At 39.6% G+C, this 25,465-nt stretch overlaps 1 protein-coding gene across 1 annotated transcript in view; it reads right to left on the minus strand.

The window, feature by feature from the left end:
• rgs3b (regulator of G protein signaling 3b) overlaps positions 1-25,186 on the minus strand; it is a 96,148-nt gene extending 70,962 nt beyond the window's left edge. The window contains exons 1-2 of the mRNA XM_045708484.2: positions 25,009-25,186; positions 19,562-19,643 (exon numbers count right to left, since the gene is read on the minus strand). Of these exons, the coding sequence (XP_045564440.2) occupies positions 19,562-19,643; positions 25,009-25,062 (136 nt within the window). The 5' untranslated portion in view covers positions 25,063-25,186. The remainder of the gene's footprint in view (positions 1-19,561; positions 19,644-25,008) is intronic.
• Positions 25,187-25,465: the final 279 nt, after the last annotated feature.

Genomic DNA, 25,465 nt, shown 5'->3' on the forward strand with positions numbered 1-25,465 from the left:
TTATAGACAATACCATTCAATCAAATGATTGTTTGGGTGGATGAATTGCCAAAAGGTAACTCTCAGACTCCTCATTGAACAGATACTCATATTATTACACCTTACCTCTCGTGGACAGACTTATGTAACATAATTGGTATCGTTACATCTGTCACCAGACTGTGGGATGTGACAAATAACGAGGAACTATTGTTCCTGTGTGCTGGTTTTGTGTCACTGGATATTAGGACAAATCAGAATTCACCTGCACCTAGGATGTTTTGAGTTTTGGAAGGGGAGAGGACATTTGGCTCATAGACATCTGGAAAGAGGGGGGTGGAGTTACTAAAGTGGTTCTGGCACTTCCGTTAGTTTTGTATCTCATACTTCTCCCCCCTGAACCGAAATGTTGAAATTGGGAAATTTAAGGTTCTAGGTGGCCGAGATTATATTACCACTTACCTGACAATAATAATTTGGTGGGTGCCTATATTTTTCCTATTTCACACATGTACAAGTGTGTATTAATATGCATGTGTGAATAGGAAATGTGTTTTTTGCATATCCTGAGACACCCTCAGAGAGTGGGGTCACAGCTAGGGTCTGCCATATTGGCAATTCCAAGATAACAGAGGGGTATTCCAGAAAGATTGTTAAACAAATTCAGGATTTCCTAAACATATCCGGCTTGTCTTAACCAGATGAGGGAGTCCAGAACGGCTGCTTCTCATTTAAGTTATTAAGCTTAGCGAAGCGCAAATTAGTTGATCTGACAACTGGTGTGTGTGTGCACGCAACATTCAAAAAGGTCCTCATGTCGATGACAGTAAAGACAACAGATACGGAGTCAAAAGACAGAGCCTAATATTTCATAAGTCTAGAACAACAAACAATTGTAACAACATACAACGAATATGTTCACATATCTACCAAAAAAAGTTATACAGCCCCCGCCGCAAAAGCCAGAGAGGGAGACTGGCAAAAATTGCACACAGAGTAAATGCACAAGTGAAGTGGCATAGTTCCAATATCTAATAGGCCTAGCTTACACACATGGGTGATTTAGTAATAATGCTTTCACTTTATAGAGCACTTTTATTGCAACGCTGGTGATATTAAGTGTCAAGGCTATGGCCTAATATGTAATTTGTAGTAGCCTATGCCACAATTGCAATGGTTGGATCATTCCATAGCCTATGTCGGTTGAATAATAATTTATTGAATTCCTAGAGTGCTTTTCATGACAACACGGGCAACAATGTGTTTGTTCTATGTTTAGTTGTAACCCCATGGTAGTCACAGATAATCTGACAAAAGAAGTAAGGAAGATCATTGAATTTAATGTCTGTTTCTGAAAATGATTTGGTTTGGTGAAAGTGTAGGCTACAGTATTCAATAGCTACCTGTTTATGCAGTGAAATGTTCTATTCATGTAGTCTCCATTTGGTCTAGAGGGTCTTTGAATTGGGAATGTGTCCCATCTATAGCACCAATGATGTTAGCAGTGGCGATTTTAGCATGCACATTTTGTGCATGCCCACAAAAAAATGTAGATGCATGCCAGCAAAGCCAATACACAATACAACACTAAACAATACATGCATTACACTATAATGGTGACAAACAGTGCACACAAACTGTTAGGGCCTACATAAAGCTGTCAACAGCAATCCCAATACCTTACCACTGCTACATCTGGCTATCAGCAGAGCCTTGTCTGAGCACCGATACGTTTTATCTTTAATTTCTCTTCGTTATTTCTCTTCATATGAAATGGATTAGAAACATTTGCAAGGAGATTTGATTTGATTCACGATGATGACTGCCAGCTTGCTAGCTAAGATTTTGAAAGTATGATGTTGACGTGACCAGTCCAATCAAAGCTACTGTAGATATAACGTGATTTGACGTCATTTTATCTGTGGCCAATGACCTTGAGCCTTCTTGGATGGGCACTTCTAATGTAACTCTATGGCAGCACCCAAGCTTGCATGGTGACGAGTTATTCACATGACTGGCCTATCTGTGTGATGTTTTTTCTCACCTGAATCTAGGATTACAGGGACTCTCCACAACTATATTCAATATGCAGGACAATATTGAGGCTATGATTAAGAAGTTTGAGCTCTTTGTCTGCATTAACAAGGACAACACACAGGTCTTTCCATCATTGTATGACTTTTTGTGTTCAAATGAACTCAAGATTCGTTATCCCTTTCATGCCCTGCCTCCAGTTCACGTACCGATATCTGAACAAGAGAGCCTCATCGAAATTGCAACAAGCGGTTCTGTGAAAATGTTATTTAATCAGAAGCCACTGCCAGATTTCTGGATTGGGTTGCGCTCAGAGTATCCTGCCTTGGCAAATTGCATTGTTAAGACACTGATGCCCTTTGCAACCACGTGCCTATGTGAGAGTGGATTCTCGGCCCTCACTAGCATGAAAACTAAATACAGGCACAGACTGTGTGTGGAAAATGATTTAAGACAGACTATCCAATACAACCCAACATTGCAGTTATGTGCATCCTTTCAATCACACCCTTCTCATTAACCTGTGGTGAGTTATTCACAATTTTCGATGAACAAATAAGGTTTTATATGTAAGATGGTTAAGAAAAGAGCAAAATGATTTATTATTATATTATTATTTGTGCCCTGGTCCTATAAGAGCTCTTTGTCACGTCCCATGAGCCGGGTTGGGACAAACTCACACTCATTCATGATGGCACTCATGATGGCAAAAAACAACATTTGAGAGTGCACTGACCCTGGTGCTAGAGGGGGTTCGCAGCTGGAGGTTGAATGTTGGAAGGGGTACGGGACGATAAAAAGTGTGCGAACCGCTGATCTAAAGGATGTATTCGAGGTCCAATAATTTGTTCCCTTTGTAAAGCACGGCAAACAAAGCAGACTCCGATGTCAAGGGGATTTTCCAAGAAGGGAGAGGCCATAGGGACGAAGAAGAAGTCCCGTATCTATTCACCAGGACAGGTTAAGATTAGGTTAAACTAGTAGGTAGCAGGTTTGCTTCAGAGAATACATTGCTATGGTTTCTGATCAGGCTCTCTGTCACGCCCTGACCTGAGAGAGAGGGTTTGTTTCTCTGTGTGGTTAGGTCAGGGTGTGGGGTGGGGTGGGCATTCTATGTGTTGTATTTCTTTGTGTTGGGCCGAGTATGGTTCCTAACCAGAGGCAGCTGTCTATCGTTGTCTCTGATTAGGAACCATACTTAGGCAGCCTGTTTTTCCTTTGGGTTTTGTGGGTAGTTCTTTTTCGTTTTGTTGTAAGTACCTGACGGAACTGTTGACGGTCGTTTTGATTTAGTGTTTTCATTAAAGTAAAATATGAGCACTTTACACGCCGCGCCTTGATCCCCTTTTTACGACCATCATAACGCTCTCTTTCAAGCTCTCTTTCTGGAGTCGGAAATTTCTGGTTTCTGGAATACCACTCAGAATGATGCTGAGACTCAGATTTTTCACTTTAATTTGTATGCCAAACAAAAACCAATGATTGCAAAGTTAAACCTTAATTGAAACAATAACAAATCGGACACCATGCCTCTGTTTTCGTAAAAAGCTGATGCAAGTACTGACCAGCCATGATATCAACATTATAGTGTTAACCATGTTTTGAGGCTGTACAGTGTCTGTTTACACGTACATTATTTACAAACATTGGTGTAAAACAAGCTCATATTTTGGGTTCTGATGGGGTATGACATTTGAACTAAGCTCATGAGAAATTTTAAAGTGATATTCTTCAAAAATCAAATGGGTATATATCATTCCTAGGTAAGTCCACACATGGATGTACAGTCGTGGCCAAAAGTTTTGAGAATGACACAAATATTAATTTTCACAAAGTCTGCTGCCTCAGTTTATATGATGGCAATTTGCATATACTCCAGAATGTTATGAAGAGTAATCAGATGAATTGCAATTAATTGCAAAGTCCCTCTTTGCCATACAAATTAACTGAATCCCCCCAAAAACATTTCCACTGCATTTCAGCCCTGCCACAAAAGGACCAGCTGACATCATGTCAGTGATTCTCTCGTTAACACAGGTGTGAGTGTTTATAAGGACAAGGCTGGAGATCACTCTGTCATGCTGATTGAGTTCGAAAAACAGACTGGAAGCTTCAAATGGAGGGTGGTGCTTGGAATCATTGTTCTTCCTCTGTCAACCATGGTTACCTATAAGGAAACACGTGCCGTCATCATTGCTTTGCACAAAAAGGGCTTCACAGGCAAGGATATTGCTGCCAGTAAGATTGCACCTAAATCAACCATTTATCGGATCATCAAGAACTTCAAGGAGAGCGGTTCAATTGTTGTGAAGAAGGCTTCAGGGCGCCCAAGAAGGTCCAGTAAGCGCCAGGACCGTCTCCTAAAGTTGATTCAGCTGCGGGATCAGGGCAACACCAGTACAGAGCTTGCTCAGGAATGGCAGCAGGCAGGTGTGAGTGCATCTGCACGCACAGTGAGGTGAAGACTTTTGGAGGATGGCCTGGTGTTAAGAAGGGCAGCAAAGAAGCCACTTCTCTCCAGGAAAAACATCAGGGAATGACTGATATTCTGCAAAAGGTACAGGAATTGGACTGCTGAGGACTGGGGTAAAGTCATTTTCTCTGATGAATCCCCTTTCCGATTGTTTAGGGCATCCGGAAAAAAGCTTGTCCAGAGAAGACAAGGTGGGCGCTACCATCAGCCCTGTGTCATGCCTGAGACCATTCATGTGTGGGGTTGCTTCTCAGCCAAGGGAGTGGGCTCACTCACAATTTTGCCTAAGAACACAGCCATGAATAAAGAATGGTACCAACACATCATCCGAGAGCAACTTCTCCCAACCATCCAGGAACAGTTTGGTGACGAACAATGCCTTTTCCAGCATGATGGAGCACCTTGCCATAAGGCAAAAGTGATAACTAAGTGGCTCGGGGAACAAAACATTGATATTTTTGGCCCATGGCCAGGAAACTCCCCAGACCTTAATCCCATTGAGAACTTGTGGCCAATCCTCAAGAGGCGGGTGGACAAACAAAAACTCACAAATTCTGATAAACTCCAAGCATTGATTATGCAAGAATGGGCTGCCATCAGTCAGGATGTGGTCCAGAAGTTAATTGACAGCATGCCAGGGCGGATTGCAGAGGTCTTTAAAAAGAAGGGTAAACACTACAAATATTGACTCTTTGCATCAATGTCACAGGTGTCGTATGAATTGGACCAAAATGCAGTGGGAATGTGAATGCTCATTTTCTTCTTTATTAAACAAAAGAACACTGAACAAAAAGAACGACGAAAACAGACCTGTCAGGCACACAGCTAAACAAGGAACAACTACCCACAAAAACCCCATGAAAAACACCCCTACTAAATAGGACCTTCAATTAGAGGCAACGAGGAACAGCTGCCTCCAATTGAAGGTCAAACCAATAAACTAGACATAGAAATAGAAAACATAGAACACAACCCAAAAACCCCGACAACACAAAACAAACACACCCCTGCCACGTCCTGACCAAACTACAATAACAAATAACCCCTTATACTGGTCAGGACGTGACAATCAACTTCATGTAATTGTCAATAAAAGCCTTTGACACTTATGAAATGCTTGTAATTATACTTCAGTATTCCATAGTAACATCTGACAAAAATATCTAAAGACACTGAAGCAGCAAACTTTGTGGAAATTAATATTTGTGTCATTCTCAAAACTTTTGGCCACGACTGTACAGTGCAGTGGCGTGTATTCATGGATGCCAAAGGAAGCCAGGCTTCCCCAAATATTTGACCAATAAAAATGTACAATTATAAAATAATTTGTCTTTCATCTCTCTGTGTTTTCATTATTTTCTGTAAATTTGCAAGTGGCTGAATCAAACCGGAGAAATCTGATTGAGGGAACAGCGACCCTCTGTTTCAGTATGTGTAGTCCATGTATCTGTCTGGAACAAAAGAGTATGACATATTGCCGCCATAGCATTTGATTGATCGATACCAGCAAGCAAGCAATTAAATAGACCACCTTGATAAAAAAAATGATTTAAAAAAATGTGCCAATCAGTGTTGAGCTGAGCTCAACTGTGGGTTTTCCTGGAGCAGCAAAATGCCCCCCCATGGGATTTGGATTCACACCAATCAAATCACATCCTAAGCAAAATGTCATCATTGTCAGACAAACCTGTTTGATTCTGGTCTGCTTGTGTTGATGTCCTGCAGTAGCTAGCTTGCTAAATCAGCCCTTTCCTCAGCCATGGATGGAGATGTGGACTTAATTCTCCGTACAGGTCAATGATTATGACGGAAATTCTGATCTAACCATAAATTCATATATTGTGCACTGGCCTGAGACAATTGAAGTTCAATATTTTATTTAACTAGCCAAGTCAGTTAAGAACAAATTCTCATTTACAATGACAGCCTACCCTGGCCAAACCCAGACAACACTGGGCCAATTGTGCACCTATGGGACTCACAATCACAGCCAGATGTGATGCAGCCTGGATTTGAACCAGTGCGATGCAGTGTCTTAGACCACTGCGCCACACAAGAGCCCAATTTGTAGCCCATGTTAGGAAGTTAGGTTAGCAAGCATTTTAGCTAGGTAGCCTATGAAAACAAAAACTAAAAGCTCACTGAATGAGAGCCATAGACCGTTTTGCCAACATGAAAGAGAGGAGAATGGCATTGGTGTTCAACTAGTTTACAAGTTGGGTGAGTCCCCCAATTCTTTTTTGTATGCAAGCACGCACACACACAGTGTGTGTGCAGACAGACATCAGTCCCATGGCCAGACACATGAATTGTTTTTGGTATCTTTAAGTTTATTTTCAGTGTATTAAACTAAGGATACAGTACCAGTCAAAAGTTTGGACACACCTACTCACACCTACTCAAGGGTTTTTCTTAATTTTTACTATTTTCTACATTGTAGAATAATAGTGAAGACATCAAAACTATGATATAACACATATGTTATCATGTAGTAACCAAAAAAGTGTTAAACAAATCAAAATATATTTTATTTTGAATGGTACTGTATATAGATTTGTTGAGTTGATGATGTTTAAATGTCTAAGTTGAAATGATGCTGGAATAGCGGAAAGCAGTGCTCCTGTTGTCTTTGTGCTGACTTGCGGTAATTCTGTGGTTCTAAATCAGTAGTTGTTTAGTAAACTGTCACACATTAACTTGCTTGACCATGCTGCAGGTCATATAACTGTTTGTTATGCACAATATTTGCTTTGTGGACTTCACCGGACAGATATTGCTCTCCAGTTTTGTGATGAAACAAACATATATGTAGTTGAATTTATTCCGCCACTGTGTGACTTGTCTTTTTGTTGTCCAGGTCTTGTTGTATATCATGGTGGCATATGAACAAATTATTTATAGAGCAAACAACGCAAATATCACAACATAGGTTGTAATATGGCTTTTTTATTAGCTTGGCATCCCCAGTGATTTTACCCACAGCGCTTCCGGTACAGTGGTTCCTCAATTAAAAGTTGTGTCAAACCACGGTAGAGCGTGTGGTATGCCGTGGTATGGAGGGTGTGCTACAGTGCTTGCCGTTAATGCTCATTTAAACCACCAGAGAACATCTTTGAGCACATCTACACCATTTTTTAAATCAGGACTTTTTTTTTTTTACAGTGGTTCTTACTGTAAAAGTTGGGTCATACTGCAGCACACCTTGCGGGCTGCCGCATAATTCTATGGCACGTGATTTAATTGTCAGCCAGTGTTGCCATTAACCTCTTGACGGTCGCCTAGGATAGGGGGCGCTACAGCGATTTTTGAAAATAATTCGTGCCCATTTTAAACGGCCTCCTACTCAAACTCAGAAGCTAGGATATGCATATAATGAATACTTGTGGATAGAAAACACCCTAAAGTTTCTAAAACTGTTTGAATGGTGTCTGTGAGTATAACAGAACTCATATGGCAGTCAAAACCCCGAGACCGATCGTAACAGGATGTGGAATTCTGAATTGCGGACTCAACTTCATCACTTTGCCTATAAATCACAACGTGAGCAATGGTTCATTGAGCACTTCCTATTGCTTCCACTACATGTCCCCAGTCTTTACAAAGTGGTTTGAGTCTCCTACTGTGAAAACTGACTGAATGAGACGCTGTGGAAAGTGGTCACATGAGGAGGGCCATCACCATTATGACGCCGGCGCCCCTGGCTACCCTCCCCTTTCGAAACGTTTAGAAAGACAATGCAATCGTCCCCCTTGAATCTTATTGGAGCTCTGGTTGAAAAAGGCCCTAAAGATTTATGTTATACAACGTTTGACATGTTTGAACGAACATAAATTTAAAAAAAAAAACATTTTATTGAAAGAGGAGTCCCGCGGCCGACGGAAGTTTTGGAGCAGCCTTCAGAACGCGCTAACAAGAACAAGCTATTGGGACGTAAAGGATGAACTTTTTCGAACGAAAATACATTTGTTGTGGACCTGGGATTCCTGGAAGTGCTTTCTGATGAAGATAATGAAAGGTAAGGGATTATTGACAATAGTATACAAGAGTAGATTTGATATGCGATTGTTCCAAGATGGCGCTGACCTGTAACGGTAGCCTATTTTTCTGAGTATCGCATCCCCTTTTATCGCAAAGTGTGATTACCCAGTAAAGTTATTTTTAAATCTGGCATTACAGGTGCTTTCAAGAGATATTCATCTATAAATCTTAGAATGACAATATTACATTTTAAAAATGTTTTCGAATAGTAATTTAGTAAATTGTAGCGCTGTTTCACCGGATGCATTTGAGGGAAAATAGTTAGTCAACGTCACGCGCCGATGTAAAATGCTGTTTTTATATATAAATATGAACTTTATCGAACAAAAGAATGCATGTATTGTGTAACATGATGTCCTAGGAGTGTCATCTGAGGAAGATTGTCAAAGGTTAGTGCTGCATTTAGCTGTTTTTTTGGTTATTTGTGATGCATGTGGTTGGTCGGAAAATGGCTATGTGGCTACTTTTACAATATACTCCTCTAACATAATCTAATGTTTTGCTTTTGCTGTAAAGCCTTTTTGAATTCGGACAACGTGGTTCGATTCAGGAGATTTGTATCTATAAAACGGTATAACATAGTCCTATATTTGAAAAAAAATAATATTAAATTTTGTTATGCTAATGGCGATAGGATTTTTCGCTGGATGTCGGTCCCGCATACGGGACGGAGCCCGACCAGGGGTTAATGCTAGTTAGTGCTAGTTTTACCACCAGAGGGCATCTTTGAGAAGCATTTGACTTTTTGTAATATTGGCTGAACTTTTTTGTAAGAACATAGTTTAAGGGATTTATTTTAAATTTAGCTTAATCAATTTGATTAATATTATGGTGTTTGTATTCCAAGAAAAACAAAAAATGAAACATGACCATTTCCACACTAAATATATACTAACCAATACCCAAAAGGAGATTCAGTGAAAATAAAAATCTCATTGATTTATCAAGACCAGTCCGAATGCTTGACTCAGAGCAGCGCGAAATGGTGCTGAAATAGTTGACCACACCCGGGTAGGCTATTGCTTCAAATCCTATTATAACAATTGGATGACGGAGGGCCAGAACATAACAAGTATATCATTTTAGCACAATTAATTGGCCTACACTACAAATATAACATGTTAAACACATATGATTAGTACATAATAAATTCAGTGACAATAAGATCATTTTGATGTGATTACGCTCATAAAATCACTGTCTCTAGTCAATTATTATTTTTGTCTTTCTTTGTGCGTTGATTGGTGGGGAAAAACAGATCTACGTAGCCTACTGTAGACTACACTACTTTTTTTAACGTCAACATTTGTTCAGAACAATTTGCTTGATAGCAAGATAAAATGTCGCTCTCAAAAATTATCAAGAAGGTGGATAATGAAAATTTAAGTTTCTGAGAAAAATGTACAAAGAGATATGCATTCATCTTTCCATATTTTCCCAATGCCAAGCCAGTGTGTCTTATTTCCAATGAAAATATCGCTGTTTGCAAATAATTCAATCTCAGACGTAATTATGAATCTAAGCATAGAACTTTCAGTGGCCTTCCCGCCCCATATCGAGGCCCGATGCAGAAACATTGAATCGTTAACTGCAAGCTGCACACAGCTTTTTTTCCGGGCATATTCTGTAACTTAAACGGGTTAAATCTGCAGTTACAAGGAAGAGGGAAACATTCGCGGACATGGTGGAGAAATTTGAGGCCTTTACTAGGAAGCTTGAGTTGTTCGATCACATCCATCCATTAAACCAGACATCCACAAGATCATGTCCAAGAGGAAATGCAACTTTTCTCATTGAATAAGTTACTTAGTGGCCTATATGACTGTATTTAGTAAATACTAATATTATTGTGAGAGGGTATCCAGGGATATTTACGTCTTAAGCTGACAGTATGTTTTGTTTGTTATGCCGTTACAATAGCAGGCTATCCCGACACAGACAGCCTTTTTAAAAATAATTGTTTTATGTAGGATGCTACATTTTTGACCAGTTGCAATTCTAAGTTGGCCTAATAATAAAAAATCATTCTTCTATTAGGCTGTTAAGGCTGTTAAGCCTCAAAACTGGCTGAGGTAGGCTAAGTTATTTTACATAGGCCTAGGCTCCGAAGAAATAGACTCCAATTAAGCCCTCTTGTAGTTTGAAAAGTCAAATTAAAATGAAGATTATTGTAGAAATGAATTGCTTGACTGGTGTAGTTTTTTTCCATCTGTTGAAGAGGTCGACCGATTATGATTTTTCAACGCCGGTACCGATGCCGATTATTGGAGGACCAAAAAGCCGATACCAATTAATCGGACGATTTTTTAAAATGTTTTCTTTGTAATAATGACAATTACAACAATACTGAATGAACACTTATTTTAACTTAATATAATACATCAATAAAACAATTTAGCATCAAATAAATAATGAAACATGTTCAATTTGGTTTAAATAATGCAAAAACAAAGTGTTGGAGAAGAAAGTAAAAGTGCAATATGTGCCATGTAAAAAAGCTAACGTTTAAGTTCCTTGCTCAGAACATGAGAACATATTAAAGCTGGTGGTTCCTTTTAACATGAGTCTTCAATATTCCCAGGTAAGAAGTTTTAGGTTGTAGTTATTATAGGAATTATAGGACTATTTCTGTCTATACGATTTGTATTTCATATACCTTTGACTATTGGATGTTCTTATAGGCACTTTAGTATTGCCAGTGTAACAGTATAGCTTCCGTCCCTCTCCTCGCTCCTACCTGGGCTCAAACCAGGAACACATCGACAACAGCCACCCTCGAAGCAGCGTTACCCGTGCAGAGCAAGGGGTAACAACTACTCCAAGTCTCAGAGCGAGTGACGTTTGAAACGCTATTAGCGCGCACTCGGCTAACTTGCTAGCCATTTCATATCGGTTACACCAGCCTAATCTTGGGAGTTGATAGGCTTGAAGTCATAAACAGCGCAATGCATTGCAAAGGGCTGTTTGAATTAATGCTTACGAGCTTGCTGCTGCCTACCATCGCTCAGTCAGACTGCTCTATCAAATCATAGACATAATTATAACATAATAACACACAGAAATACGAGCCTTAGGTAATTAATATGGTCGAATCCGGAAACTATCATCTCAAAAACAAAACGTTATTCCTGTTACATTGCACAACCTTCAATGTTACGTCATAATTACGTAACATTCTGGCAAATTAGTTCGCAACGAGCCAGGCGGCCCAAACTGTTGAATATACCCTGACTGCGTGTAATGAACGCAAAATGACACAATTTCACCTGGTTAATATTGCCTGCTAACCTGGATTTCTTTTAGCTAAATATGCAGGTTTAACCTGTTAGGGCTAGGGGGCAGTATTGACACGGCTGGATAAAAAACGTACCCGATTTAATGTGGTTACTACTCCTGCCCAGTAACTAGAATATGCATACAATTATTGGCTTTGGATAGAAAACACCCTAAAGTTTCTAAAACTGTTTGAATGGTGTCTGTGAGTATAACAGAACTCATATGGCAGGCAAAAACCTGAGAAGATTTCATGCAGGAAGTGGCCTGTCTGACAAGGTGTCGTTCTTCTTGTCTCTGTTTATTGAAGAGTGAGGATCTTAGCTGTCCCGTGACACTTCCTACGGCTGCCATAGGTTCTCAGAAGGCGGCAAAACGCTGAATCGTGGCTTTGCGGGCTCTGGCTGAAACAAAGTAGCGCGTTTGGGTAGTGGCTGGTTACAGTACTGTGAGACTCAGGCTCGTGCCCGCGTCGACCGAAAGCTTTGTTTACTTTCCTCAGTTTAGCTAAATGGACATTCCCGGTCGGAATATTATCGCTTTTTTACGAGAAAAATGGCATAAAAATGGATTTTAAACAGCGGCTGACATGCTTCGAAGTACGGTAATGGAATATTTAGATTTTTTTTGTCACGAATTGCGCCATGCGCGCGACCCTGATTTACCATTTCGGATAGTGTCTGGGATGCACGAACAAAACGCCGCTATTCGGATATAACGATGGATTATTTTGGACCAAACCAACATTTGTTATCCTGTTTGGGATAGGGGGCAGTATTTTCACGTTCGGATAAAAAACGTACCCGATTTAATCTGGTTACCACTCCTACCCAGTAACTAGAATATGCATATACTTATTACATATGGATAGAAAACACCCTAGAGTTTCTAAAACTGTTTGAATGGTGTCTGTGAGTATAACAGAACTCATTTGGCAGGCAAAAATCTGAGAAGGTGTCATGCAGGAAGTGGCCTGTCTGACAAGGTTTTTTTGTTCTTGCTTCTGTTTATTGAAGAGTCCGGATCTTAGCTGTAACGTGACATTTCCCACGGCTCCAATAGGCTCTCAGAGCCCGGGAAAAACCTGAACGATGACGAGGCAGCCTCAGGCTGAAACACATTATCGCCTTTTCCAAGTGGCCCATCAGAGGACAATGGAATTAGGCGTGTGCCCGATTCGACCCAGTGATATATTTTCCTTCGGATGTTTATCTTATTGCAGGTTCTCGGTCGGAATATTATCACTTTTTTACGAGAAAAATGGCATAAAAATGGATTTTAAACAGCGGTTGACATGCTTCGAAGTACGGTAATGAAATATTTAGAAATCTTTTGTCACGAAATGCGCCGTGCGCGCGACCGTTATTTACCATTGGGATAGTGTCTGGGACGCACGAACAAAACGTCGCTGTTGGAACATAACTATGGATTATTTTGGACCAAACCTACATTTGTTATTGAAGTAGAAGTCCTGGGAGTGCATTCTGACGAAGAACAGGAAAGGTAAGACCATTTTTCTTATAGTAAATCTGATATTGGTGAGTGCTAAACCTGCTGGGTGTCTAAATAGCTAGCCCTGTGATGCCGGGCTATGTACTTAGAATATTGCAAAATGTGCTTTCACCGAAAATCTATTTTAAAATCGGACATATCGAGTGCATAGAGGAGTTCTGTATCTATAATTCTTAAAATAATTGTTATGCTTTTTGTGAACGTTTATCGTGAGTAATTTAGTAAATTGTTAGTAAATTCGGCGGAAGTTTGCGGGGGGTATGCTAGTTCTGAACGTCACATGCTAATGTAAAAAGCTGGTGTTTGATATAAATATGAACTTGATTGAACAAAAGAATGCATGTATTGTGTAACATGATGTCCTAGGTGTGTCATCTGATGAAGATTGTCAAAGGTTAGTGCTGCATTTAGCTGTTTTTTGGTTATTTGTGATGCATGTGGTTGGTCGGAAAATGGCTATGTGGCTACTTTTACGATATACTCCTCTAACATAATCTAATGTTTTGCTTTTGCTGTAAAGCCTTTTTGAAATCTGACAACGTGGTTCGATTCAGGAGAGGTGTGTCTATAAAACGTTATAATTTGAAAAAAAATTGAAAAAAAAAAGTATTACATTTTGTTATGCTAATTGGATGATGATTTTTCGCTGGATGTCGGTCCCGCCGCACAGGGGTTAATCTCACCACACTGTCCGATTTCAAAAAGGCTTTACAACGAAAGCAAAAAATTAGATTATGTCAGCAGAGTACCCAGCCAGAAATAATCAGACACCCATTTTTCAAGCTGGCATATAATGTCACATAAACCCAAACCACAGCTTAATGCAGCACTAACCTTTGATGATCTTCATCAGATGACAATCTTAGGACATTATGTTATACAATACATGCATGTTTTGTTCAATCAAGTTCATATTTATATCAAAAAACAGCTTTTTACATTAGCATGTGACGTTCAGAACTAGCATACCCCCCGCAAACTTCCGGTGAATTTACTAAATTACTCACGATACAAGCACTCGCTATGTCCGATTTTAAAATAGCTTTTCAGTGAAAGCACATTTTGCAATATTCTAAGGTGATAGCCCGGCATCACAGGGCTAGCTATTTAGACACCCACCAAGTTTAGCCCTCACCAAAGTCAGATTTACTATAAGAAAAATGTTATTACCTTTGCTGTTCTTCGTCAGAATGCACTCCCAGGACTTCTACTTCAATAACAAATGTTGGTTTGGTTCAAAATAATCCATAGTTATGTTCAAATATCCTCTGTTTTGTTCGTGCGTTCAAGACACTATCCGAAGTGTAAAGAAGGGTGACGTGCACGACGCGTTTCGTGACAAAAAAATTCTAAATATTCCATTACCGTACTTCGAAGCATGTCAACCGCTGTTTAAAATCAATTTTTATGCCATTTTTCTCGTAAAAAAGCGATAATATTCCGAATCTGTGTTTTAGTACAAAGAGAGAGAAAATAAAAACATGGGGTCGCCTCGTGCACGCGCCTCAGTCTCATAGTACTCTGACCGACCACTATCCAAATGCGCTAATGTTTTTCAGCCAGGGGCTGCCTCGACATCATACAGCTTTTTCCCGGGTTCTGAGAGCCTATGGGAGCCGTAGGAAGTGTCACGTTACAGCAAAGATCCTAAGTTTTCAATAAAAAGAGTCAAGAAGCTCAAGGAATGGTCAGAGAGGGCACTTCCTGTACAGAATCTTCTCAGGTTTTTGCCTGCCATATGAGTTCTGTTATACTCACAGACACCATTCAAACAGTTTTAGAAACGTTAGGGTGTTTTCTATCCAAAGCCAATAATTATATGCATATTCTAGTTTCTGGACAGTAGTAATAACCAGATTAAATCGGGTACGTTTTTTATCTGGCCGTGTAAATACTGCCCCCTAGCCCTAACAGGTTATGAAAAAAATACTTATTTACAATGACGGCCAAACCCAGTTGATGGTGGGCCAATTGTGCGCCGCCCTATGGGACTCCCAATCATGGTTGGATGTGATACAGCCTGGATTTAAACCAGGGACTGTAGTGATGGCTCTTGCACTGAGATGGAGAGCCTTACACCATTGCGCCACTCAAGAGCCATGACCAATATATATTGTCCTGCTAATAGCCCATCCTAGAAACATTGTTTGCAGACTTCACAGCCTGCTACGCTTGTGAAAAACAAAATACCTCCAGCTGTCCATCACTATTGTAAATAAAAACACAGAATATCTAAAAGGGGCTTTTATATAATTATAATGCAGGGTTAATAATAATAATAATACTTTTTCCCTTCCGGTTGTTAAAGGTTCCAATTTATAGTTTTTTTTTATCAGTATATTTGAGTTTAACCACAATATTTGTTGTAATATTTGTTCTGTCTTTTCTGGTGGATTAAACTGAAATTGCAACCAACTTTCTATGGCTTGTTTAAAAAAGAACTATATTTTGGAGATGATTTAGTTGTTTTCAAATAACTGAAAATGAGCGTTTGTAATCTGAATGAAGGGAAAAATGCCATTCTTGAACATATGGTGAGACATTCTTACTAATTTGTAAATAAAGACAGTTTGTTATTTAGAATGATTTATTTCTGTTTTAGAGGGAGAAAAAACAAAAGCGCACATGCCTATTTTTTGGACAAGGACATCCCGGCCGGCCACACCCTCCCCTAACCCGGATGACGCTGGGGCAATTGTGCCTTGCCTCATGGGTCTCCTGGTCTCGGGCGGCACGGGTATCGAACCAGCAACTGTAGCAACGCAGTTTGCACTGTGGTGCAGTGTCTTAGACCACCGCGCCACTCGGGAGGCCCCATCCACAAAGTTTGCCTTAAACAAAGTATCAAAATACTACTTAAACAGAGACATTCAATGACATCAGCAAGAGATATGCTGGACCCTATATCAGAGATGTTTTTGGGACCACATCGTGTCGTTTGTCCTGCTAATGATTAAAATAATTTACCTCAACTAAATCTTCACACAAGTGTACATTATAGTGTACATTATTTTGATGTAGGAGAGGGATCATCAACTAGATTCAGCCTCGGGCCGATTTTCTCTTGAGCGCATGGTTGGGGGCCAGAACATAATAATTTGTAGACTGCCAATGGACCGCAAGAAGCCCAAACAGATATAATGATCGACTAAAACATAATAATTTACTTAACCTTGCTTATACGATAACTATTATACGTGGGAATACTTAGGAACAGATTTCTTAAATAAAAATCATTTTATCTGCTTAGGAAACTTGAGGGGCCAAATAAAATCACTCGCAGGCTGTCATTTGGTGAACCCTGATGTAGGCTATGTTTGCTAGGCTTAGGTGCCTGGCTGAGTGGAGAGAGACTCCAAATGAAGTTCTGTAGTGTTTTACACCCTCCATGAAAAAGACAAGTCTAATATATGGCTGTGCCATCAATTCGTTAATTTAGGAGACATCACTTGCGTATATTCAGTCAACACATATACACTGAGTGTACAAAACATTAGGAACACCTGTTCTTTCCATGACATACTGACCAGGTGAAAGCTATGATCCCTTATTGTTGTCACTTGTTCGTTTTTTGTTTGTTTTGTCGCATAAAACAAGTGAAAATATGATTTTTTTTTGCAATAACTTTAAAGAAATGTTAATTTCAAGTGCAATTTGTTATTTTTAAAGTTAGACCATGTGTACATAAAGTTGTACAATGTTTACAATCTTAAATTGTATGCCAAATCAATGTTTGCATTTTTTGTGAAACAGTTCCACATTTTAAAGTAGTTACAAGGCACAACATTAATTTATTTATAAGTCTTTAATTTAACAGCAAAGAGGCCCCTTCCAATCATTTTCTATTTTGGCTTTGTTGAAGTCCTTTTTTGTCATCCCCAGACAAGCTGAATTGTACCATCTCTGGCACACAGAGCATTCTATCTGCAGTATTAAAAACATAAAACATGCTTATGTTTATTTACATGTAAATTACAGTTCTGGAATCCCCAAATTCTGTTACATGATTTTGCAATTAGGACATTTTCAAATTGAATTGGATTTTTGTTCAATTGCTAAATTTACTTTTTTTAAACTGTATTTATTTTTTAATAAAAATATTTTATTGAATATCCTAAACATACAATATATTTGCAGTGAAGTTGCTCAACAACTACACCATACCAGTCATCCAACAGACTCCCATTCAGAGTGACACACAGAAGCATCAAGGGTCAATGACCTGCTCAAGGGCATGTTGACAGATCTCCCACCAGGCCAAAAAAACGGAATTAGCTGTAAAAACACTGCCCCTCAGTGTCATTCAAATGTACTTTTTATTGTGTTTTATTTAGACTTTATTTTAAAATGTTATCTTTGACCATCATTCTAACTCCACTCCTACTTGTCTCCAATTTCACGTCCCAACCTTCAGCTTCCCTCAGCCCATCCCACCGATCTCTGCTGGCCACCCTCTTCGGATCACAACATATATCTTTCAACTATGCTGGGATGTTTAACGTACAATTTCAATCTATCTAATCGAATAGAATCCACAGATTGCGAGTTGAAGATAAATACTTTTACTAAGAGCATTAGTAATTGACTGACCCGGTCTCTCCAGATCTCTTAACAGTACTATTTCTAGGGTCAATTTTAGATCAATGCATTTTCAGCCATTCCTGAACCTGAGACCAGAAACAGGCTACCTGAGGGCAATACCAAAATAAATGTAAGTCTATTGATTCTGTATCCTCGATGATTTTATGCCCCAAATATTCAACATTTTGTTAGTGGCAAGAATTCTATATAAAAAATTTAGCTGAAAAGCACGAAGTCTTGAATCTTGTGTTGCTTTATATGTCAACTCATGGAATCGTACCATGGAATCAGTATATCAAAAATCTCTTCCCAACTATTTTGCAATCTGTATGGCACAGTTGTCAACATCCTGGTCCTCAAATGAAACTGGTATGCTTTCCTATTTATGCTATTTTTATTCCTCTGCCAGTTTTGATCCTTTATATTGGGCAGACAGACCAGTTCCCTACCTCCTCCCGCTGCCACCTGCCTCCTCCATTTTTGGGGTAATGCTGTAAATCAACAAAAACACAGGGTTGAAACCCAAAAAAAGAGCGAGGAGTACCTCGATTAAATAACACTAATATCACACGGGAGAAGACCCGTAATCATCTGCGCTATCCACAAGGGCACGAAAGCCCAAAACACACAGCACAGGTACTCACACACACCAATGGACAGCTCTGCAATGATTGTTTGAAAAAGAGAGATACTTTGAAAAAAGTATAATTTTCAATTAATCGAAAATGAGACATGACAATCTACACAAAGGCAATTTTTAAACAATGAATGATCTTTCTTAGTAATCTACTTGAGAACCATTTAGGGTTCAAGTAAAACTTTTGAATAAGTGAAGCTTTTAGAGAGAGGTTTAGTGCTTTCATATTTAATGATCTCAACCCACCCAAGCAAGTGTAATTGCTTTTCGATCTGTCCCCAAATTAATATAGTTGGTTCAGAGTTCGTTTTGATATTTCAACCTGCGTGTCCTGATACGCGTCTGATGTGGGTGGACAAAATCAACATGCGGACATGAGCGGTCTGGTCAGCATGTTAGACCGCTGCTCTACTCGGAGGCCCAGAAGAAGAACAATTCTTACACTATTGTTCTAAATTCAAAATCACCCTCTTCTTCTTTATCCTCATTATTCAGTTCACTGTACTATATCATAATGTATCTCAATGCACCGCAGCATAACTTCAAAACTTTAAATTGAGGAACCACTGTAGGAATTAAGGATTATAGCTTTAAACAAACCATACTATGCACAAAGATGACAATTTCTACTGAATATTTTATTTAAAAACACATTTACTTGAAGAGCAGTGCAGATGCAAAGTTTGGTAACAGAATGACGACACAAACAGCACAAACTGTCATTCTGTTACCAAACTTTGCATCTGCACTGTTCTTCAAGTAAATGTGTTTTTATGAAATATTCAGTGGAAATTGTTAAAAGTTGTCCTTATGCATAGAGCAGTATGTTGTTTTTTTTACTTTGCAATCATTGTTTTTGGTTTGATATACATTTTAAAGTAAAAAATCTGAGATTCAGCATCATTCTGTTAACGTGGAATTGCCCTGTCATCACGTGACCCTGGAGCAATTAGGGTTAGGTGCCTTGCTCAAACATCCTTGCCATAGTGCTGGCAAGAGAGCACAATTAGATCTGGGACCAGGCAACAACTTACCTGGATCGACAGCCTGAACACGCACAGGTGAGTCCGAGCAGATGGTGAAGCCGAAGCCATCTTTACCCCGAAGGATAGTCACCTGCCAGAGCCAAAGAGATCATATTACTTTGAATTCCCATCGCACTTGCTGCCTTCCTACCCATGTAAGAAAGTGGAGCTAGATTAGGGAGCACATTCATAAAGCGTCTCAGAGTAGAACTGCTGATGTAGAATGAGGTCCCTCCTCCATGTAATTGTATTCATCAAAATCTAAAAGGAAAAACTGACACTGAATCGTTGAATTAATCAATCACTGTCTAAGTGTACAAACATTGAGAAATAATGCCTTTTTACACTGCATTGTTCTTAGCCTGGGCTGAAATCTCTCTTAACCCAGGGCTAAGAAGGCTGTTAACCCTGGGCTAAGTGCAGTGTGATCGCAGCTATACAGTACAGTATGAGAATCAGTTTCTAATGAAAATCCCAAGGCCAGAAGTGAACATTACAAACGTGACATCTTCCATTGGCTTGGACCCCCTACAGCCACTAATAGCAGCAGTAGCAGTGCAGATTCCTTTGTAACCAGGTCAGGAAAGAATACAAAGTTGGGGTCCATGGGAGCTTTCCCAGGACAAAAGCTTTAATGCCACGGCCTCAAGCCACCAGCGATATTAAAAACACTAAAGAGCGGAGAAGCCAGAGAAACAGCGGAGCACGCTGTTGCTGGGAGATCTGACTAAGGAGACCTTTGCTGACAAACATGGGAACTGTTCCGAACATCCTTAAGGGTCGTTCCACGTCATTTCAGATTGTTGTGAAATCATTTCTGTAGTTAAAAGCAGATAAGATTAGCATTCATGCAACATTATTTTTTTGAAATATAATTTGTTCTCTAAGCTAATTGATTGCACCCAAATTGCCCATTTCATTTGATAGGATTCATATAATATTCAACAGTACCTAACATCCAATTTGGACTAAACTTTGAGGAATACAAAGAAATGGTCAAAAGCCACCCATGGACCCCCCATACCCCACGCCAATCCCAGCCCAACAACGAATCTACAGTATCAGCTGTGGCTCTGAGTATTGTTTCTTCATCCTATGTAATGCATTCTCAGTGAATGTGGTGATCAGAAAAATGTGTTATTGAAGTGGTTAGGTTTATGTCCCATACTACATCCTGATATTACTAGGTTCTGACCACTAGTTGGTGCTGTTCCTGCTATTAGGTGATTTTTTTGTAAAAAATTATTTAAAGGGTTATTTCACCCAAATTACACATTGGTGTCCTTACCCTGTAAGCAGTTTATGGACAAAGTATGAAAGCAACCTGTGTTTTGGTTTTGTTTACCTGGCCACGGTTTCAAATGCTAACATTTTTTTCATTTGTGGCACAAATCCAATGCAAGTCAATGGACACTATATTAGCATTTTTATAAGTAACATCATTGAGCTACACAATCAATTTGTAGATACTTTAGGATGATTTGGCCATGAAGCGTGAAAATGCTAATATAGGTACCAGTGACTTGCATTGGATTTGTGCCACAAATGCTAAATGTTAGCATTTGAAACAGTGGACAACAAATCCAAAGCACAGATTGCTGTCATACCTTGTCCATAGACTGCTTACAGGAAACCAATATTTCATTTTGTAATTTGAGTGAACTATACCTTTAACATTAATAGCAGGAACAGCACCATCTAGTGGTCAGAACTATTTGTATGGATTCTTCTGGTCTAACTCATTGTTAGAAAAAAGTGTGATTCGAATCGGATGTTAGGTAATATATTTATTGAATATTATATGAATCCTATAAATTTAAATGGCCAATTTGGGTGCAATCAATTAGCTTAATTTCTCAGAGATCAAATTATAGTTCAACAAAATAATGTTGCAGGAATGCTAATCATATTTTTTTAACTACAGTAATAATTTCTCAACAATCTAAGATGGTGGGGGTCAAAATCCTCTTTCTTGTGGTTTGAGGTGGACTGACCTTTAACTTACTAACCACGGCCTGGACTAACAGTAAAGACAGTGACAGTATTTGAATAGTCCCAATCAAGATGTCTGTCTAAAGGCACCAGTTCAAACAGAAATGGGGAAATAGAGCATCTCAGCTCTGGTTGTGTGGACTTAGGTCTACAACACTCAAGCTACTCTGGTGTGCTTGGCTGGCACAGTTATTCTGAAATGATTCAACTAGCATTCCAATGAATTCCTTTAGCTTAGTATGGGTTGGTGCCAAGAAAGCAGTCATTGTTAGGGATGATAAACAGGTTTTCAACACAATGTGTATCACAGATGTTGACTGGCTTTACAGATGTTGGATCTTAACTTGATCACTCTTTTGTTGCAGAGGATTTTCCTGCTGCATCAGGAAATTCAAATGAACCTTGCAAATCACTGAAAAATAGCAGTTTAGTTTCTCTCGATTCAAGTCATTGGGATCAGGGCTTGCTATCAAAATAATTATCTCCCGATTGATCAAATGCTAGTCATATGTCCTATTACTGTAACATTCAAATGTACAAAAATGTATCTGAAATGCAGACATACACATCAACAACCATCGCTTTCTATAGATGAATAACGGCAGATAGATATTGGTCTCCACTAGGCTACGACATACAAGTGTATTTTAAGGTCAAGATTTTGTTCAAACATGGCATGCGGTGGTCTAGGGGTAAGGCCACTGCCTTCAGAGTGCACATATAGGCCTACCAGGTCGGTGTGGGTTTGATTCTGGCCCACACCCTTCTGCACAAAGTACTCAATCCCCCTGACTGACTTTATGTATTTACACATTTCAAATATGGACAGTCCAGGGATATTTTACCCACGATCTTGATAAGAAATTACCATACCAGACACTTTTGGATGACATAAAATAGGAAACGAATAAAGTATTAACAATAAGCCACACCAACATTAGTTTCCAATCATACAATACCAACCAGAGGGCGAACATATCATGAAAGACTTTAGTTGCAAACAGGACTAAGGTAATACGGACATCATATTTTAGGGTGACCTATAATGGTTGCAATTGAGATCAACTGTGCAGGGGAATTCAGCACGGTTAGACGAGACGTTAGCTGGCGAGTCATAATCTGGCGATAATCTAGTGCCATCGATGGTTGCAATAGGCCCCATATTTGATTATATTCCAAAATAGTTTAACCTGCACTTTTTGCAATAATCACTGATCTGGCTTTCAAGTCAGTCTATGAAAATGCTCTTTCTGTTACAAATTTAACCAGAACCATGCACATTCACTAATAATGTACATGTAGCAGGCATTATAGAGAATTAGCACAGTTCTCATAAACAATCTCTCAAGCTCGCGTGCTAGTGAGTAGCTGGCTAAGCTATGTATTTAAAGTTTAGCCAATTTAGATCTACAGTTGAAGTCGGAAGTTTACATACACTTAGGTTGGAGTCATTAAAAATCGTTTTACAACAACTCCACAAAATTCTTGTTAACAAACTATAGTTTTGGCAAGTCAGTTGTGTCATGCACACAGTAGATGTCCTAAGTAATTTTTCCAACAATTGTTTACAGACAGATTATTTCACTTAATCACAATTCCAGTGGGTCAGAAGTTGACTGTGCCTTTTAAACAGCTTGGAAAATTCCAGATAATTATGTCATGGCTTTAGAAGCTTCTGATAGGATAATTGACATCATTTGAGTCAATTGGAGGTGTACCTGTGGCTGTATTTCAAGGCCTACCTTCAAACTCAGTGCCTCTTTGCTTTACATCATGGGAAAATCAAAAGAAATCAGCCAAGATCTCAGAAAAAAAAGTGTAGACCTCCACAAGTCTGGTACATCCTTGGGAGCAATTTCCAAACGCCTGAAGGTACCACGTTCATCTGTACAAACAATAGTACACAAGTATAAACACCATGGGACCACGCAGCCATCATACCCCTCAGGAAGGAGACGCGTTCTGTCTCCTAGAGATGAACGTACTTTAGTGTGAAAAGAGCAAATCAATCCCTGAACAACAGCAAAGGACCTTGTGAAGATGCTGGAGGAAACAGGTACAAAAGTATCTATATCCACAGTAAAACGAGTCCTATATCGACATAACCTGAAAGGCCGCTCAGCAAGGAAGATGCCACTGCTCCAAAACCGCCATAAAAAAGCCAGACTACGGTTTGCAACTGCACATGGGGACAAAGATCATACTTTTTGGAGAAATGTACTCTGGTCTGATAAAACAAAAATAGAACTGTTTGGCCCTAATGACCAGCACTATGTTTGGAGGAAAAAAGTAGAGACTTGCAAGCTGAAGAACGTCATCCCAACCGTGAAGCACGGGGGTGGCAGCATCATGTTGTGGGGGTGCTTTGCTGCAGGAGGGACTGGTGCACTTCACAAAATAGATGGCATCATGAGGAAAGAAAATTATGTGGATATATTGAAGCAACATCTCAAGACATCAGTCAGGAAGTTAAAGCTGGGTCGCAAATGGGTCTTCCAAATGGACAATGACCCCAAGCATACTTCCAAAGTTGTGGCAAAATGGCTTAAGGACAACAAAGTAAAGGTATTGGAGTGGCCATCACAAAGCCCTGACCTCAATCCCATAGAAAATGTGTGAGCAGAACTGAAAAAGCATGTGCGAGCAAGGAGGCCTACAAACCGGACTCAGTGACACCAGCTCTGTCAGGAGGAATGGGCCAAAATTCACCCAACTTATTGTGGGAAGCTTGAGGAAGGCTACCTGAAACGTTTGACCCAAGTTAAACAATTTAAAGGCAATGCTACCAAGTACTAACTGAGTGTATGTAAACTTCTGACCCACTGGGAATGTGATGAAAGAAATAAAAGCTGAAATCAATAATTCTCTACTATTATTCTGACATTTCACATTCTTAAAATAAAGTGGTGATCCTGACTGACCTAAGACAGGGAATTTTTACTAGGATTAAATGTCAGGAATTGTGAAAAACTGAGTATAAATGTATTTGGCTAAGGTGCATGTAAACCTCCGACTTCAACTGTACATAGGAACTCAACTGTGCAGCTCAGATGAAATCCCTGAAGCTTGAAGTTTGAACAACATTCCTCCAGCAAGTCTTTGCTCGACCGGTTGAACATACAAACTACAGTACCATCCAGAATATTGACATGACTGAAACTAACTAGAAGCTATCAATACAATGCCATAGGTACAGATCTCGGATCACCTTCCCCCCCAATCCTAACCTTAACCATTAGTGGGGAAAATGCCAAGATCAGTGTCTAGGGTCAATTTTCCCCTGCACCTATACAGTATAATGGAAGTGGCAGTCTAATGAGAGCACTGCTAATACAACACTGCTGATGTATTATATTTATTAGTCTCCCAGTGCACACTGCCACTGTGTGCAGTGTAATCTGAAGTTCCCCAGTCCTTCTCTACCCCCCAACTGTGTCAGACCTGAAGAAAGTAGTGTGACAAACCTGAGGCAGATTCCGTCCGATGCAGACCCTGCAAAGCCCGTGGATGGTATGCATAGCTTCAGCAGATTAAATTATACTATACATGCAGCAGATAGCATATTATTCAGTAGGATCTCAGATAGAGCAAGTGCAATGTGAAGTGGGACCAGTAGCCTGCTTTGCTGGACTCTAATGCTGTGAACCAAGCATTTCCACTCATGGGAACCCAACTCGGCAGAAGAATAGCAGGAAACCACCTTCCAACCCCCAACCTGTGGCCAAGCAGTATGTCTGTGCTTGATAAGCCAACATGTTTCCTGAACTAAACAGGCACAGTGGTGTCCCTCCACTCTCGGCACATTTACCCCAGTCTCGTGTGACTCATGTTAACCCACACACAAATTTTCAATAAATTGACTTCTCATCACCTTCATAGGAATCAGGGTTTGTGAAAAGATGTGTAAAGTACTTTGAAGTG

Source organism: Salmo salar, chromosome 26 (assembly GCF_965601325.2).
Source record: "Salmo salar chromosome 26, fSalSal1, whole genome shotgun sequence".
In the NCBI taxonomy this organism is placed as follows: Eukaryota; Metazoa; Chordata; class Actinopteri; order Salmoniformes; family Salmonidae; genus Salmo; species Salmo salar.